The sequence below is a fragment of the Dendropsophus ebraccatus genome, chromosome 3 (genome assembly GCF_027789765.1).
Source record: "Dendropsophus ebraccatus isolate aDenEbr1 chromosome 3, aDenEbr1.pat, whole genome shotgun sequence".
Taxonomy (NCBI): domain Eukaryota; kingdom Metazoa; phylum Chordata; class Amphibia; order Anura; family Hylidae; genus Dendropsophus; species Dendropsophus ebraccatus.
In genome coordinates, this window is record NC_091456.1 from 26495441 (window position 1) to 26508873 (window position 13433).

At 44.2% G+C, this 13433-nt stretch overlaps 1 protein-coding gene across 1 annotated transcript; it reads right to left on the minus strand.

The window, feature by feature from the left end:
• Nucleotides 1-327: 327 nt before the first annotated feature.
• On the minus strand, nucleotides 328-12778 carry PRKAB1 (protein kinase AMP-activated non-catalytic subunit beta 1). The gene is made up of 7 exons (XM_069964088.1): nucleotides 12550-12778; nucleotides 8021-8187; nucleotides 6087-6180; nucleotides 5015-5129; nucleotides 3939-4072; nucleotides 570-638; nucleotides 328-496 (listed from the first exon to the last, which is right to left on the minus strand). Exons 1-7 carry the CDS (start codon nucleotides 12691-12693, stop codon nucleotides 419-421), a joined length of 801 nt encoding a protein of 266 aa, XP_069820189.1. The 5' UTR covers nucleotides 12694-12778; the 3' UTR covers nucleotides 328-418.
• Between the last annotated feature and the right edge of the window lie 655 nt (nucleotides 12779-13433).

Here is a 13433-nt window from a genome sequence, read left to right on the forward strand (position 1 = left end):
GACCCATGCGCAACACTACAGGGTACACATGAAGGCTGGCAATGTTCTGAAGAGTATAAATCATTGGTGTCAAACTCAGGCCTTCCAGCTGTTACAAAACTACAATTCCCATCATGCCTGACAGACAAAGCTTTAGCTGTCCAGGCATGATGGGAATTGTAGTTTTGTAACAGCTGGAAGGCCTGAGTTTGACACCTCTGGTATAAAGCATTTATAATCCTACATGAAATCAGGTGCAGTAAACAGTTTACTACAGTAACTGCTGCAGGTCACTAGTAGACCTATATTGTGGACATTAAAATGCTTAATACAATACTGACAGCTAAATCTGAGTTGGCAAATATTTAATGCATTTAATATGTAAAAAAAAAAGTTGGAAAAGGTGTCAATAGAAGTGAGGACAGTCTCTGAAGGCAGCTCATATTGGCTTGTACAGTAATGTGGTGACATATTTCTTCTTGTAACGGTGAGTAGCACTTAATACCATCACGCCGTCCTAAAAGAAGAACATAAAGATGTAATATGGTCCTTTACATGTGTATTTAGCACACTGATGTTAATGCGTTTACCTTGATGGAAAGGGCGTATAGGTGATTTAACATAACGTGGTTTGGTTCTGGAAGCAAAGCTGGATCACACTGGAAAACATCAGAAATATGAATAGTTAAACTAAGCTCTGTAAACCCCCACATTTTATTTTTTTAGTCTGTAAAAAGCCATTAAAGTGTCACTGTCATTAAAATTTTATTTGCAGAAGTCAATAGTACAGGCGATTTTAAGAAACTTTGTAATCGGGTTTATTAGCTGAAAAATGCATTTGAATCTGAAGTCAGCATTAAAGGACAAGTGCCATGAAAAACTTTTTCCCAGTAATTGAAGCACATTACAAAGTTATATAACTGTGTAATGTGCTTCAATCACCTATCTGCCTCCCTTCCCTGTCTTTTCCCCCCTCCACCAGGAAGTGTCCTAACTCACACAGACCTAATGACTGCCGTCACCATCACAAGGCAGCTCCTTCTTGTGAGGATGAGTCATCATCAGGTGGCCTGGTCTAGGTCCTGTTACAGCAGCCCCCCCTCCCCAGTCCAAGTGATGGCTTGCAGTTGTTCAGCCAATGGGAGCTGAGCAAGCAGAGTCACCTGACAAGGCAGGGGAGGGGGGAGGCTAGTGTAACAGGAGAAGGAGCTGAGAGAAGAGCTTGGTGACCACAGTAACCAGGTCTGAGTGAGTTAGGACACTTCCTGGTGGGGGGTGGAGGGGGGAAAAGACAGGGAAGGGAGGCAGATAGGTGATTGAAGCATATTAGAGTTATATAACTTTGTAATGTGCTTCAATTACTGGGAAAAAGTTTTTCATGGCACTTGTCCTTTAACCCTTTAAGGACAGAGCAAATTTCGATTTTTGCGTTTTCGGTTTTTCCTCCTTGTGCATAAAAGGCCATAGCAGTTGCATTTTTCCACCTAGAGACCCACATGAGCACTTATTTTTTGCGTCACTAATTGTACTTTGCAATTACAGGCTGAATTTTTGCATAAAGTACACTGCGAAACCCGAAAAAAATTCAAAGTGTGGTGAAATTGAAAAAAAAAAACGCATTTTGTTTATTTGGGGGAAATGTGTTTTTACGCCATTCGCCCTGGGGTAAAACTGACTTGTTATATATGTTCCTCAAGTCGTTACGATTAAAACGATATGTAACATGTATAACTTATATTGTATCGGATGGCCTGTAAAAAATTTAAACCATTGTCAACAAATATACAACACTTAAAACCGCTCCATTCCCAGGCTTATAGCGCTTTTATCCTTTGGTCTATGGGGCTGTGTCAGGTGTCATTTTTTGCGCCATGACATGTTCTTTCTATTGGTACCTTGATTGCGCATATACGACTTTTTGATCGCTTTTTATTACAATTTTTCTGGATTTGATGCGACCAAAAATGCGCAATTTTGCACTTTGGGATTTTTTTGCGCTGACGCCATTTACTGTGCAAGATCAGGAATGTGATTAATTAATAGTTCGGGCGATTACGCACGCGGCGATAGCAAACATGTTTGTTTATTTATTTACTTTTATTTATAACCTGGGAAAAGGGGGGTGATTCAGACTTTTATTAGGGGAGGGGGCTTTTTACCAATAATGACATTTTTTTTTTAACTTTTACACTTATACTAGAAGCCCCCCTAGGGGACTTCTAGTATAAGTGCTTTGATCTCTCATTGAGATCTCTGCAGCATAGATATGCTGCAGAGATCCATGAGATAGGCACTCGTTTACTTCCGGCTGCTGCAGCTGGAAGTAAACGAGTGCCGAGCCGGGGACGGCGCCATCTTGGAGCGGTCCCCGGCCGGCAGCACACACGGAGATCGCTCCTCCGGGATAACATCCCGGAGGAGCGATCTCCCCACTAGACACCAGGGATGAAGCTGCGTCCGGTAATCGGATGCAGCTGTCAACTTTGACAGCTGCATCTGATTACTGTATTAGCGGGCACGGCGATCGGACCGTGCCCGCTAATATCTACGGTCCCGGGCTACACGCGGCACCCGGGACCGGCGCGGTTCAGAGCGGGGCCGCCGCGCGGCCCCGCTCTGAACTTCCTTACCGGCATCAGGGCGTAAATTTACGCCCGATGTCGTTAAGGGGTTAAACTCTCAATACTGGCTTTTCACACAGCTCCCACTGTGTAATCCTTTGTTCTCTGCTCGCAAATAATCTCCCTCCTCCCCCCTCCATAGGTTACACAGGGCTCAACCGATGTAAAAGAGTCGAAATTTCCTGATAATGAGAGAGAGGAGGGGGGGGGGGGCTGGGAAAAGGCTTTTTGAATGCAGATAATGACATATTTGCCTAAAAAACCAATTACAAAGTTTCTTAAAATCGCCTGGACTATTGATTTCTGCAAAAAAAAAACAAAAAAAGACTAAAAATGACAGATACTTTAAACTGACCAACTCCTTATTACATACACTCGTAGCTGTCAATTGAAACAGACTCCTTTACAGCCTATAAAACTAATGAGTTTGATGTCCGGCCTGGGAAGTGGAGTGCATTGCTGCGTGCTCACTTCCCTGTCGCATCGCAGTGTCATGAGTAAGAATTTATACCCACATTCTGAGAATATGGTAAGTGCAAGGAAGATGTTCTACAGACTGCATTCACAGAGCTCCAAATCAGTTTAAATCTTTGTGGTACTGTACGGGCTTGGCCGAGTGGTTGTGTCCATACAGTACCGCAAATCATGCAGTCATGTGATTGATGGACACGGAGTTGTCATTCTCTGTACTGGCCAGAATTCCTGTATTTAGTCTTTTTTTACAACCAGAAAATCTTCCTTTCAGGAGACTGGACCTGGATTTCTGGTAAGTTCAGCTTTGTTTTACAGCATGATAAAAAAATAAATAAATGTAAATTGCAAATTTGCTTTATTTCACATCTAATGTTGATTTAGATTTTGACAGTTATGACAGGGACACTTTAAGCAAACTGCATTTTGGAAGAAAATGAAAATGGCCTAAGAAAAGTAATAAGGCGTTAAAGGGATACGGTCACCCCCTTACACTTGCTTCATTTAATTGGTGGACAGTGTCATCTAAACGGTGCTATGCAGCAATTGGGCCCCATCTGGCTGGTGACTGAGGGCCCAACTGCGTGAAGCCCCGCCTAGGTGACACTGTGCACCAACGAAATGAAGCCATTTTAGAAGAGAGAGACAGACAAGTTTCATACAGGTATATATTAAATGTACAGCATCTAAGCATGTGGATAACCAAAGAGTTAAAGGGGAATGACAATATCACTTTAAATAAGTTGACCTATGATTAAAAAATTAACCTGACAGCAAGCAGTCACAGCCCCACACTTTGATCTAAAGTTTTTTTTTTTCCAATATACCATACAGCGCTAGGAATAAACCAAACTGATGTCCACTTACAGAAATGCCAGTGTCTTTATTAAGGATAACTTGCAGTAGATGAGGTGGAAGGATAGGAGGAGATTTGAAACGTTCTTCTAGCTTACAGTTGTATGGATCTTGCTGGTATGGACCTGGTGGAGAGCTGGACAACTCTGAGCAAACAGAAACGGAAGAAACATGCTAAGTGGCTGGTGCTGTTTGGATATAATATTAACAGTAAGGTTAAGTTCACACATTAAAGTAAAGGGTAATCACCAAGATCTATACATTTACAACAGGTCGTAATCACTGCCTCTCCGCCGTCCCAGGGAGCAATGCACCTTGGATTTCACTGCATTGAGTGCTTTAACTGGCAGCCGGCAGTGTTATCTTTGGCTGGTCTCCCTGAGATCAGTGATCTGTTTCTCTTATGGCTCTACTAGGCATTGCTCCCACCTAGCCAGAATCCTGCTCCACACTTATGAGGGGCAACACCCTGAAACAAATGTCTGTGGTGGATACTTAGCCTTGGTTTTTCCCTTGTCATTACAGTGACTTATAGGGCCACTTAATATAGTGGTTTTGCTTGTTTCCCTACAGGAGCCACCCCTTGGCTGGGTCCTTCCCGGAGGGATATCTGGCTAGTTCTGTGTTTCGTAAATACGGCTCCACAGGCTCTTTTTTTGCAAATCCACGTGATTCATTGACGTCACTTTTCTGGGATAGTCAGTGTGCCGTACCTTATACCAAAGGGTATAGATTGAGCATGCGCCTTCTGCCTCCTTATGTGTAGGAGGGCAGAGCGGAGCACATGCAGAGCTGCCTTACATATTATATAACACATTGGTAGTGATTGCATGCATGTAAAGCATCCAACATTACCAATCTGTAGAATACTGTGCAGAGTAAATTGTACAATGTGGATCCACATTAGGATCAGACCTTTTGTCATTTAATACAGATAATCCACAGCAAATGGTGGCAGACTTTTTGTGCTGTGTGAACACTGGACAACATACACTAACCAGAATAACTATAAAAAGCAGTCAGACTATTATATACATAAGAAACAACACGAAAAAAAAAAGTGTTTATCACAAAGACAATGGTCTTACCTGAGACATCAGAGCCTTTTTGAGAATCCACCATTAAGGCATCAAATACTTCAAAATCGGTTTTCTTCACAGTAATGACATTGTTTATAGTGCCGAGCTGGCTAGTTACTACTGGCTAGACAATAGACAAAGAATACACCTTGATAACACATAGTGAACAAACAAAGAGCGATGGACTGACCTCACCAGCCTGACTACAACACAAAACCCTCTACAATAGCCCAAAGCATGCACAATGAAAACTTCAAACTTTTTAAAACGGCATTAATAAAATAGTCTTCTACACCTCTATACTTTTATATATCCTATAAAGACCACCAGACCTGACCCAGGTCCCTATAACAAAATCCTATACAAAAAAGGGGTCACTACCAATACTTCAAAATACAAAATCACTTTATTGACATCACATATAAAATCACATAATGGAGTAAAATTATGCGCACAAGAGGTACTGTAAAAAAAAAAAAATATCACACACAAATAATAACACAGAATACTAAACCTATATAAGGTGCTATGATGTATTATCTGCCACTATGGGGATGATAGATAAATCCCTCTCAATTCTGGCAAAATAGTATTGGCTGGAATGTTCCTGCACAGAGTTAACTATATACCTGCTATTGCACAAGTCCCGGATGAACAAAGTGCCGTAATAAATAGACAGTTCCGAATCACATAGAAAGTCCAATCCCAAAGACCTGAAAACAGTACCTGATGTAAGCTGCGTGATACCACCTCTAAAGCACGTTTCACATTCCGCTTGATCACAGAGCGCTTACATCAGGTACTGTTTTCAGGTTTTTGGGATTGGACTTTCCATAACTTTTTTCTATAATTTTTTTTAGGGTATACCCACCACTGAAATTTTGGCTTTTGTTTCAATAAACCAAGATTAGGAGATTGCCATTGCCAATTCTACTTTAATTCCCTACTTTTATGATTAGTCTCCAGGGTGGGGGGATGATTTGGCATTTATTTTACCTAGCCGGATAACCCTGTAAATGGTAATAGAGATAAAAAGCATTACCGAATTCTCCAACAAACCAAAAGTATCTTACTGAATTACCTCAGCAGGATCATGTGTCCACTGCCCATCGACAAAAAACTTGTACTGGTGGTCACCTTCCGGCAAGTCTAATATTGCAACAAAGTTGTTGTGGCTGTAAAATAATGGAGGGTAAATTAAGTGAATGATGCCAATGATGGAAACAACCTTATCACTCTCATCCAGATACTGCTATGCATGACAAGCATTTCTGTCAAATACAGTAAGGCTTTGTTCCCAAACAGTATTTCTGCTCAGTATTTTGCAACGAAAATGAAAGGCTATGTTCACACACTGTTAAAATTATTATTTTTTTTATAGTGGTCGCCCCATATGGTGGGGATGCGGCCATTTTTGAGCTCCCCCACTGTATCGGGCGACCATACCCGGCGTATAAGACGACCCCCGACTTCTAAGAAGATTTTTCAGGGTTAAAGAGTTGTCTTATACGCCAGAAAGTACGGTATATAAAAAACAAGGTGGAATTACCTGATGCATTTCAAATCTGATTCACAGTTATAGTAAAGATAATTCCTAATGTGCACACTTATATACACCTAAGACACACCCACTCCCTTTCTCTAGCTCCTCCCCACATTAATTACCAGCAGGGATCAATTAGCAACAACCTTGTCTGTTTGGGATACGTCACCCAATGCAGCACATGTCATAGTAAACCCACATATTCATCAAGGTTATACCCGGTGTGACCCCTAACATGCTGCAATAATAACAGTCCCCATAACACTATGGGGGACATTTACTAAGGAGTCTAATGTGTGTGTCTCTTCTAATGGGGACTGGTGAATATTTTGTTCCATTATCTTGTGAATAATTTATTAACATCTAGCACTGCCATAGAGAATGTATCTAAAAAGACGCAAAAATGAAAAATTGCGCAAGCATATTCCCCCTGGTACTGACCAGACGCAGGCCTGCACCTGTTTATGCAACTTTTAAAAAAGTTACAAATTATGAATTGGGCGCTAATCCTGAATAGAGATGAGCGAACCTTCAGCATGCTCGAGTTTATCCGAACCCGATTGTTCAGCATTTGATTAGCGGTGGCTGCTGAAGTTGCATAAAGCCCTAAGGCTATGTGGAAATCATGGATATAGTCATTGGCTCTATCCATGTTTTCCAGACAACCTTAGAGCTTTACCCAACTTTAGCAGCCACCGCTAATCAAATGCTGAACGATCGGGTTCGGATGGACTTGAGCATGCTCGAGGTTCGCTCATCTTTAACCCCGAATTTTCCCGCAAACTTTTGCGTGAATACTCAAAATAGGCAGATTAAAAAAAAAAAAAAGTTGCATCTAAAAAATAAGCGCCCATTGAATACTGGTTCATAAATAGAACTTTAACCAAAAATGGGTAAAAAACCCAATTATTCACCTAAAAATAGATGTAAAGCACTTGATAAATTTCCCCCTATGTATTCATTAGGCTTGATCCAATCAGATAGACAGTTGCAAAGCATAGTATGTGACCTCAGGTTTCACCCTTTCGGGGCACGACTGTCCAGTTTTAGAATCCAAAATGCTTCACAGTTTTTCCTCCAATCTCCTCCTGGTGCCAGCAGATTTTTTTTTCTCAAGCCCCATCACCTCCATCATGTCAAGACTACCGCTGTGATTATCCTGGAAGTGTCCAGAGGCGACTGAGAAGGTCCTAGTGCTATCCAGATTACTAGTTCTAGTACCTGGAATGTGCTCGAAGATCTTGTACTTCAGGTTTCTTCTATGTAGTGGATCCTACAACTCTTATATGTAATAGAATAACACACTTGGAATTCTAATTTATGTGTTTTCATTAATGGGTAACTATCACCTGTAAGACAAAGCTAACCTGATGATATCTCCCTACTGTGTACAGGGTGCTGAGAATGGAGGTTGCAAGCAATGCCCGCAACATACCCCCCACCCCCCTTATGTTTGCGGATGTACAACATACCTTCTGATGAGAGGAATCTTGCCCCAGTTATTGAATGATCCAGCTAAGTAGATTTCTTTCCCTCCGCCAGTCCAGCGAAATACAGTAGGTCGAGCCTGTGTTGGAGCTTTATCATTTACCTCTAAATCATGCTGCCATGCAAGGAACTCATCCTTTTCCAGTGGTGCCTGCAAGAGTTACAAGGGCTATGAGATAACATCTGACGCATTCATAGATTTTACATACACTACCATCTGCTCACAGCTATTTGCTCCTAATTTCTGTCTTTAAACCCTTTAAGTCAGCCATAAGTCTATATACATTCCTACCCCTAATGCCACGTGCAGTAGGAGTGTGCATCATTGTTCCTGACACGAGGGGTTTCAAATGTGAGTGGGGCCCACTTGACGTACCTCATTCCTATTAGGTTGGCGATCTTCTCATAGGGTCTGTCTCAGGCAGACTCTATGAGAAGATTACCGATAATATTGATAAATGCTATGCAATCTAATTATATATGTAAGCCCCCTAGGGGACTTATAAAGTGCGGATACATTTACTACCATAAGAATTAAAGCCCAAAGGGGGGATTTATTATGGCTTTCAGACCATTATTGTAGAGAACGGGAACTTTGAGATTTCTTGTGTTTATACACCGAGTTTGTCAGAAGAATAAGGAGGGATTGCATGTACCAAAATTTTGAGAACATTAGAAAAAGGTTCTTGAAAGAAACTTTCATGCTCTGAACCAAGAATCACAGGGGTGATGCCTGGTGGCTTCCACCTGTCCCACCAGCCTAGATTGATAAATCGCACACTGCTTGGGTATAAGGAAATATCTATCATTTAAAGGGGTTATCCAGTGCAACAAAAACATGGCCACTTTTCCCCCTACTGTTGTCTCCAGTTTAGGTGCAGTTTGCAATTAAGCTCCATTTACTTCAATGGAACAGAGTTTCAAAACCCCACCCAATCTGGAGACAACAGTAGGGGGAAAGTGGCCATGTTTTTGTAGCGCTGGATAACCCCTTTAAGGCCAATGGGGCAGGAAGAAACCACCAGTGATCACTCCAATGATTCTTTATTTAGGTACTAGGCCATATTAGACTGCAGACAAAAGCTGAAAATTTAGTCTGGAATGTGGGCCCCCACCCCAATGTCTCACCTGGGCTGCTACATGCTCAGCTTCTCTGCTGTGGCTGACAGTACCCACTGAGGATTTTGCATAAGCTTCAAAGTGCACAAATATGTGAAGAAAACAAGATTACGGGTAGCTTCACACGGGCGGGCTCGCAGCGAGATTCTCGCTGCGAGCCCGGCAGGTCCTGGCAGTTCCCATAAACTACATACTTGCTGCGGACCGCAGCGAGTATGTAATTGTACCGCGCTTAACCCCTTCTACTCCCGCCCGGCTCCCCCGCTGTAAGCAGCATACATTACCTGTCCTTGCTGCACGGGTCCGGCGTCCTGCTCTCCCGTCCGGCCAATTAGTGTGTTGCCCAGCCGCAGCCACTGATTGGCCGGGCGGGAGAGCAGGACGACGGACCCGTGCAGCAAGGACAGGTAATGTATGCTGCTTACAGCGGGGGAGCCGGCGGGAGTAGAAGGGGTTAAGCGCGGTATAATTACATACTCGCTGCGGACCGCAGCGAGTATGTAGTTTATGGGAACTGCCAGGACCTGCCGGGCTCGCAGCGAGAATCTCGCTGCGAGCCCGCCCGTGTGAAGCTACCCTACGTGTAAATTCACACGGGCGTCTCGCACAAGAAATCCGCAGCTAATCCGCAGCTAAACCGCAGCTAATCCGCAATACACATATTATTCTTATTATTATTAATATGTGTATTGCGGATTAGCTGCGGATTTCTTATGCGAGACGCCCGTGTGAATTTACCCTACATCTAGATAGTTCTTGAAGGAAGAGAGAAGTGAAGCACTGAGCACTCAACCAGTCCTGCTGGACAAAGGTCCAGTTTATTCAAAACTTTATTAGTGTAGGGGGGACAGGGAGGGGCGGCAGCTGCATCCTCAATGACAACCACTGTTTCAGGTTACCATTCCTAACAGCCAAAATGTTGTCAGTGAGGATGCAGCTGCTGCATTTACCCTTCCCCTTCACTAATAAAGGTTTGAACATACAGGACCTTTGCGGACAGCAGGACTGGGCAGGTGTTCGATGCTTCATTTCTCTCTTCCAGCAAGATCGGTCTCTATTTAATCGTAGTGCCCCTTAGCTGTCGGTCCATAGACTTCCTACATGAGGTGAACATACTCTGATCCTGAGCCATTTGTGTCTTATAACAAAGTCAGTGATGAACCTCTGCCTGTCTACATGCACAGGGAGTGTACAGGCAAGGAATAAAAGCAGTATGCGAGACACCTGTGAATAATACAGGTGTGACTCTGGGGAAGGGGTGGGCAACTTTATTATGGGCAGAAGCTATGTCACCTTAAATCAGGGACGGAGAAACATTTGGCCCTCCAGCTGTTGCAAAACTACAATTCCCATCATGTCTGGACAGCCAAAGCTTCGCTTTGGCTGTCCAGGCATGATGGGAAATGTAGTTTTGCAACAGCTGGAGGGCCAAAGGTTCCCCATCCGTGCTATAAGCAGTCACTTACTGGATACTTTACAGTTATATGTACTCACAGAACTTGCTGACAGCAGCTCCCTGTGTACACCATAGAGCTAAAATCTGATACCCCTAACTGAGCAGTACAAATAAATTGTACATTATCTTATCAGAGAAGAATCCCTTATTATTAGGCTTAGTGGCCAAAGAGAAAACTGTAGGATTTAAAGTAATTTTATATCATTGATAGCAAAATGGGAAATGAGAAAAAACATAACACCAAAACCGGTGATGGTAAATAGCTGCCCTAGTCCCTCTCTCTTCATGACAGGACACGGCTCCGCTCCCTAAGGCATTACCTATTCCTGGCTAGATGTGACTTCACTGGAGTAGTGGCACACATTAGAAACCATAATGCAAGTGTGAACACAGTCTAAGGGCCCTATTCCACCGGACAATTATTGTTTGCATAATCGTTAACAAATAACGATCTCAAACGACCGCTATTGCAAAAGACCTGAAAACGTTCACTCATTTCCATGGAATGATAATCGTAACTGCAATAGTTTTTTATTCGCTATTTCTTTGCTATTGCATTTGTATCTATTGTGAACGACCGAACGATGTCTTATTCAATGCGAACGTTTTGCGAACGAGCAACGATAAAAATAGGTCCAGGTCTTATAAAGCGATCAACGATTTCTCGTTCGGTTGTTAATCGTTAACTGCATTTCAACCGAACGATAATCGTTTAGATGCGAACGATTTAACGATAATCTGAACGATAATCGTCCGGTGGAATAGGGCCCTTAGAGTACAGAAGACTGTAAAAAAAAAAAGATAGTGTATGGCCATCCAGCAACCCTACTGATAAACTACTAGTCAGCCAGAAGACTACAATGTATGTATAGACATAAAAGAAGCCCTTGTCCTGTAAATACATGGTAAACAACATTTAGCGATAGCTATTAGAGTTGAGCGAATTTCGAGCGCGCTTCATATTGTCCAAACCCAAGATTGCGGCATTTGATTAGTGGTGGCTGCGAAGCTGGATTTAGCCCTAAGGGCCGCATCCACCACTAACCAAATGCTGCACGCTCAGGTTCAGACAAACTCGAGCATACTCAAAAGTCCACTCATCTGTAATGCCTATACCTTCCTATGGTGAACGTAACGGGATAACCTCACGCAGTGCTGCCCATATCAACCAATTAAATGGCAGCTCTTTTCCAGAAGGGACTGGTTGCTATGGGAAGCATCATCGCCATGTAATTCATTTCAGTACATGTGCTTAATAGAAAGTTGTATTCCCATCTGCTTGGAGGAAGAACATGCGCCATCATTTCTGTGTTGGACTAGACCCTTCGGTACCACATTGGGAGTCTGGGTCTCCTCAAAGTCACATTGATGAGGTTCAGAACTCTCCTTTAAGCCAGAGCTGGCACAACACCGGACGTTACTTTCAGGGACTTTTAAAGTGACTGTAGCACCAGGCCCAGACAGAAGCACTGGAGACGGGCCGACCCACCCTTAGTGGGAGGAAACCCCCGCCCCTCTATGATAGGGTTCCATTGATTCTAATGGAGTCACGTCATGGAGGGGCGAGGGTTTCTTCCCACTAAGGGTGGGTCGGCCCGTCTCCAGTGCTTCTGTCTGGGCCTGGTGCTACAGTCACTTTAAGAAAGCCCTCCCACCTTAGATACCAGCAAAACCAAGATGCCCAGCCCTGCTGCCAACCAAGATACCAGCAAGACCCAGCTGCCCAGTGCCCAGCCCTGCCGCCAACCAAGATACCAGCAAGACCCAGCTGCCCAGTGCCCAGCCCTGCTGCCTGCCCCATGCCCGCTGCCCCCACATGGCTGTGCACCCGCCTCCCAGCTTATCTCCCCCGCACACTGTGTCCTGTCCCCCTCCCCCTCCCCGCCAGGTGTCAGTGTCCGTCACTGTGAGCAGGAGGCAGCTGTCACCACTCTGCACCTTGTTCTCCTCCGCCGGATACATGTCCGCGTCCTCCGGGCTATCCATCAGGATTTTGGCCCTGTCATCCCCCTTGCTGGCGCCCCCGCCGCTGTCCCTTCGCCCCTTCAGGGGTCCGGGCCGCTCGCTGCTGGTGTTCCCCATGTTGACTGCAGGACAAACTACGAAAGGCTGAGGACTTTGTTTATGGTTCTCCCGGCTTCCGCTTCCTGTTTCCGGTCGCGGCGGTGACACGCAGTGCGGTCCACGCCTCTCTGCCGCCAGATAACAAGCTGTGATAGTGGAGGACTGGTCCTGGCGGGCTACGGCTGGACGGCGGCTCTAATTAGAGGACAGTGACGTCAGTGTTTACCACAAGACAGCGCAGGGACGTGTATACACCCAGCGATAATTATCCCGCTGTCTGTCATGCTGGGTAGCCTGGCAACTCTCTTTGCGGCAAAGCGCTGCCCCTTATTAAAGGAGAAGTGTGACAACAATTTTCTATTAAAGTATTGTATTGCCCCCTAAAAGTTATACAAATCCCCAATATACACTTATTACCGGAAATGCAGATAAAGGTTTTTTTTTCCCTGCACTTACTGCATCAAGGCTTCACTTCCTGGATAACATGGTGATGTCACTACCTGGATAACATGGTGATGTCACTTCCTGGATAACGTTGTGATGACACTTCCTGGATAACATGGTGATGTCACTTCCTGGATAACGTTGTGATGACACTTCCTGGATAACATGGTGATGTCACTTCCTGGATAACGTTGTGATGTCACTTCCTGGATAACATGGTGATGTCACGACTCCCAGAGCTGTGTGGGCTGTGGCTGCTGGAGAGGATGATGGCAGGGGGACACAGAGGGACACAGGGCACTGGAGGGACACTG

Bases quoted from the DNA above. Each gene is read 5' to 3' on its own strand.
- PRKAB1 (XM_069964088.1), bottom strand. From the start codon at position 12,693: ATGGGGAACACCAGCAGCGAGCGGCCCGGACCCCTGAAGGGGCGAAGG. The intron at 6,181-8,020 runs GTATGTTGTACA...ATTATTTTACAG, and splicing joins AAGATTCCTCTCATCAGAAG to CCACAACAACTTTGTTGCAA. The intron at 639-3,938 runs GTAAGTGGACAT...GATGTTTTCCAG, and splicing joins ATAAAGACACTGGCATTTCT to TGTGATCCAGCTTTGCTTCC.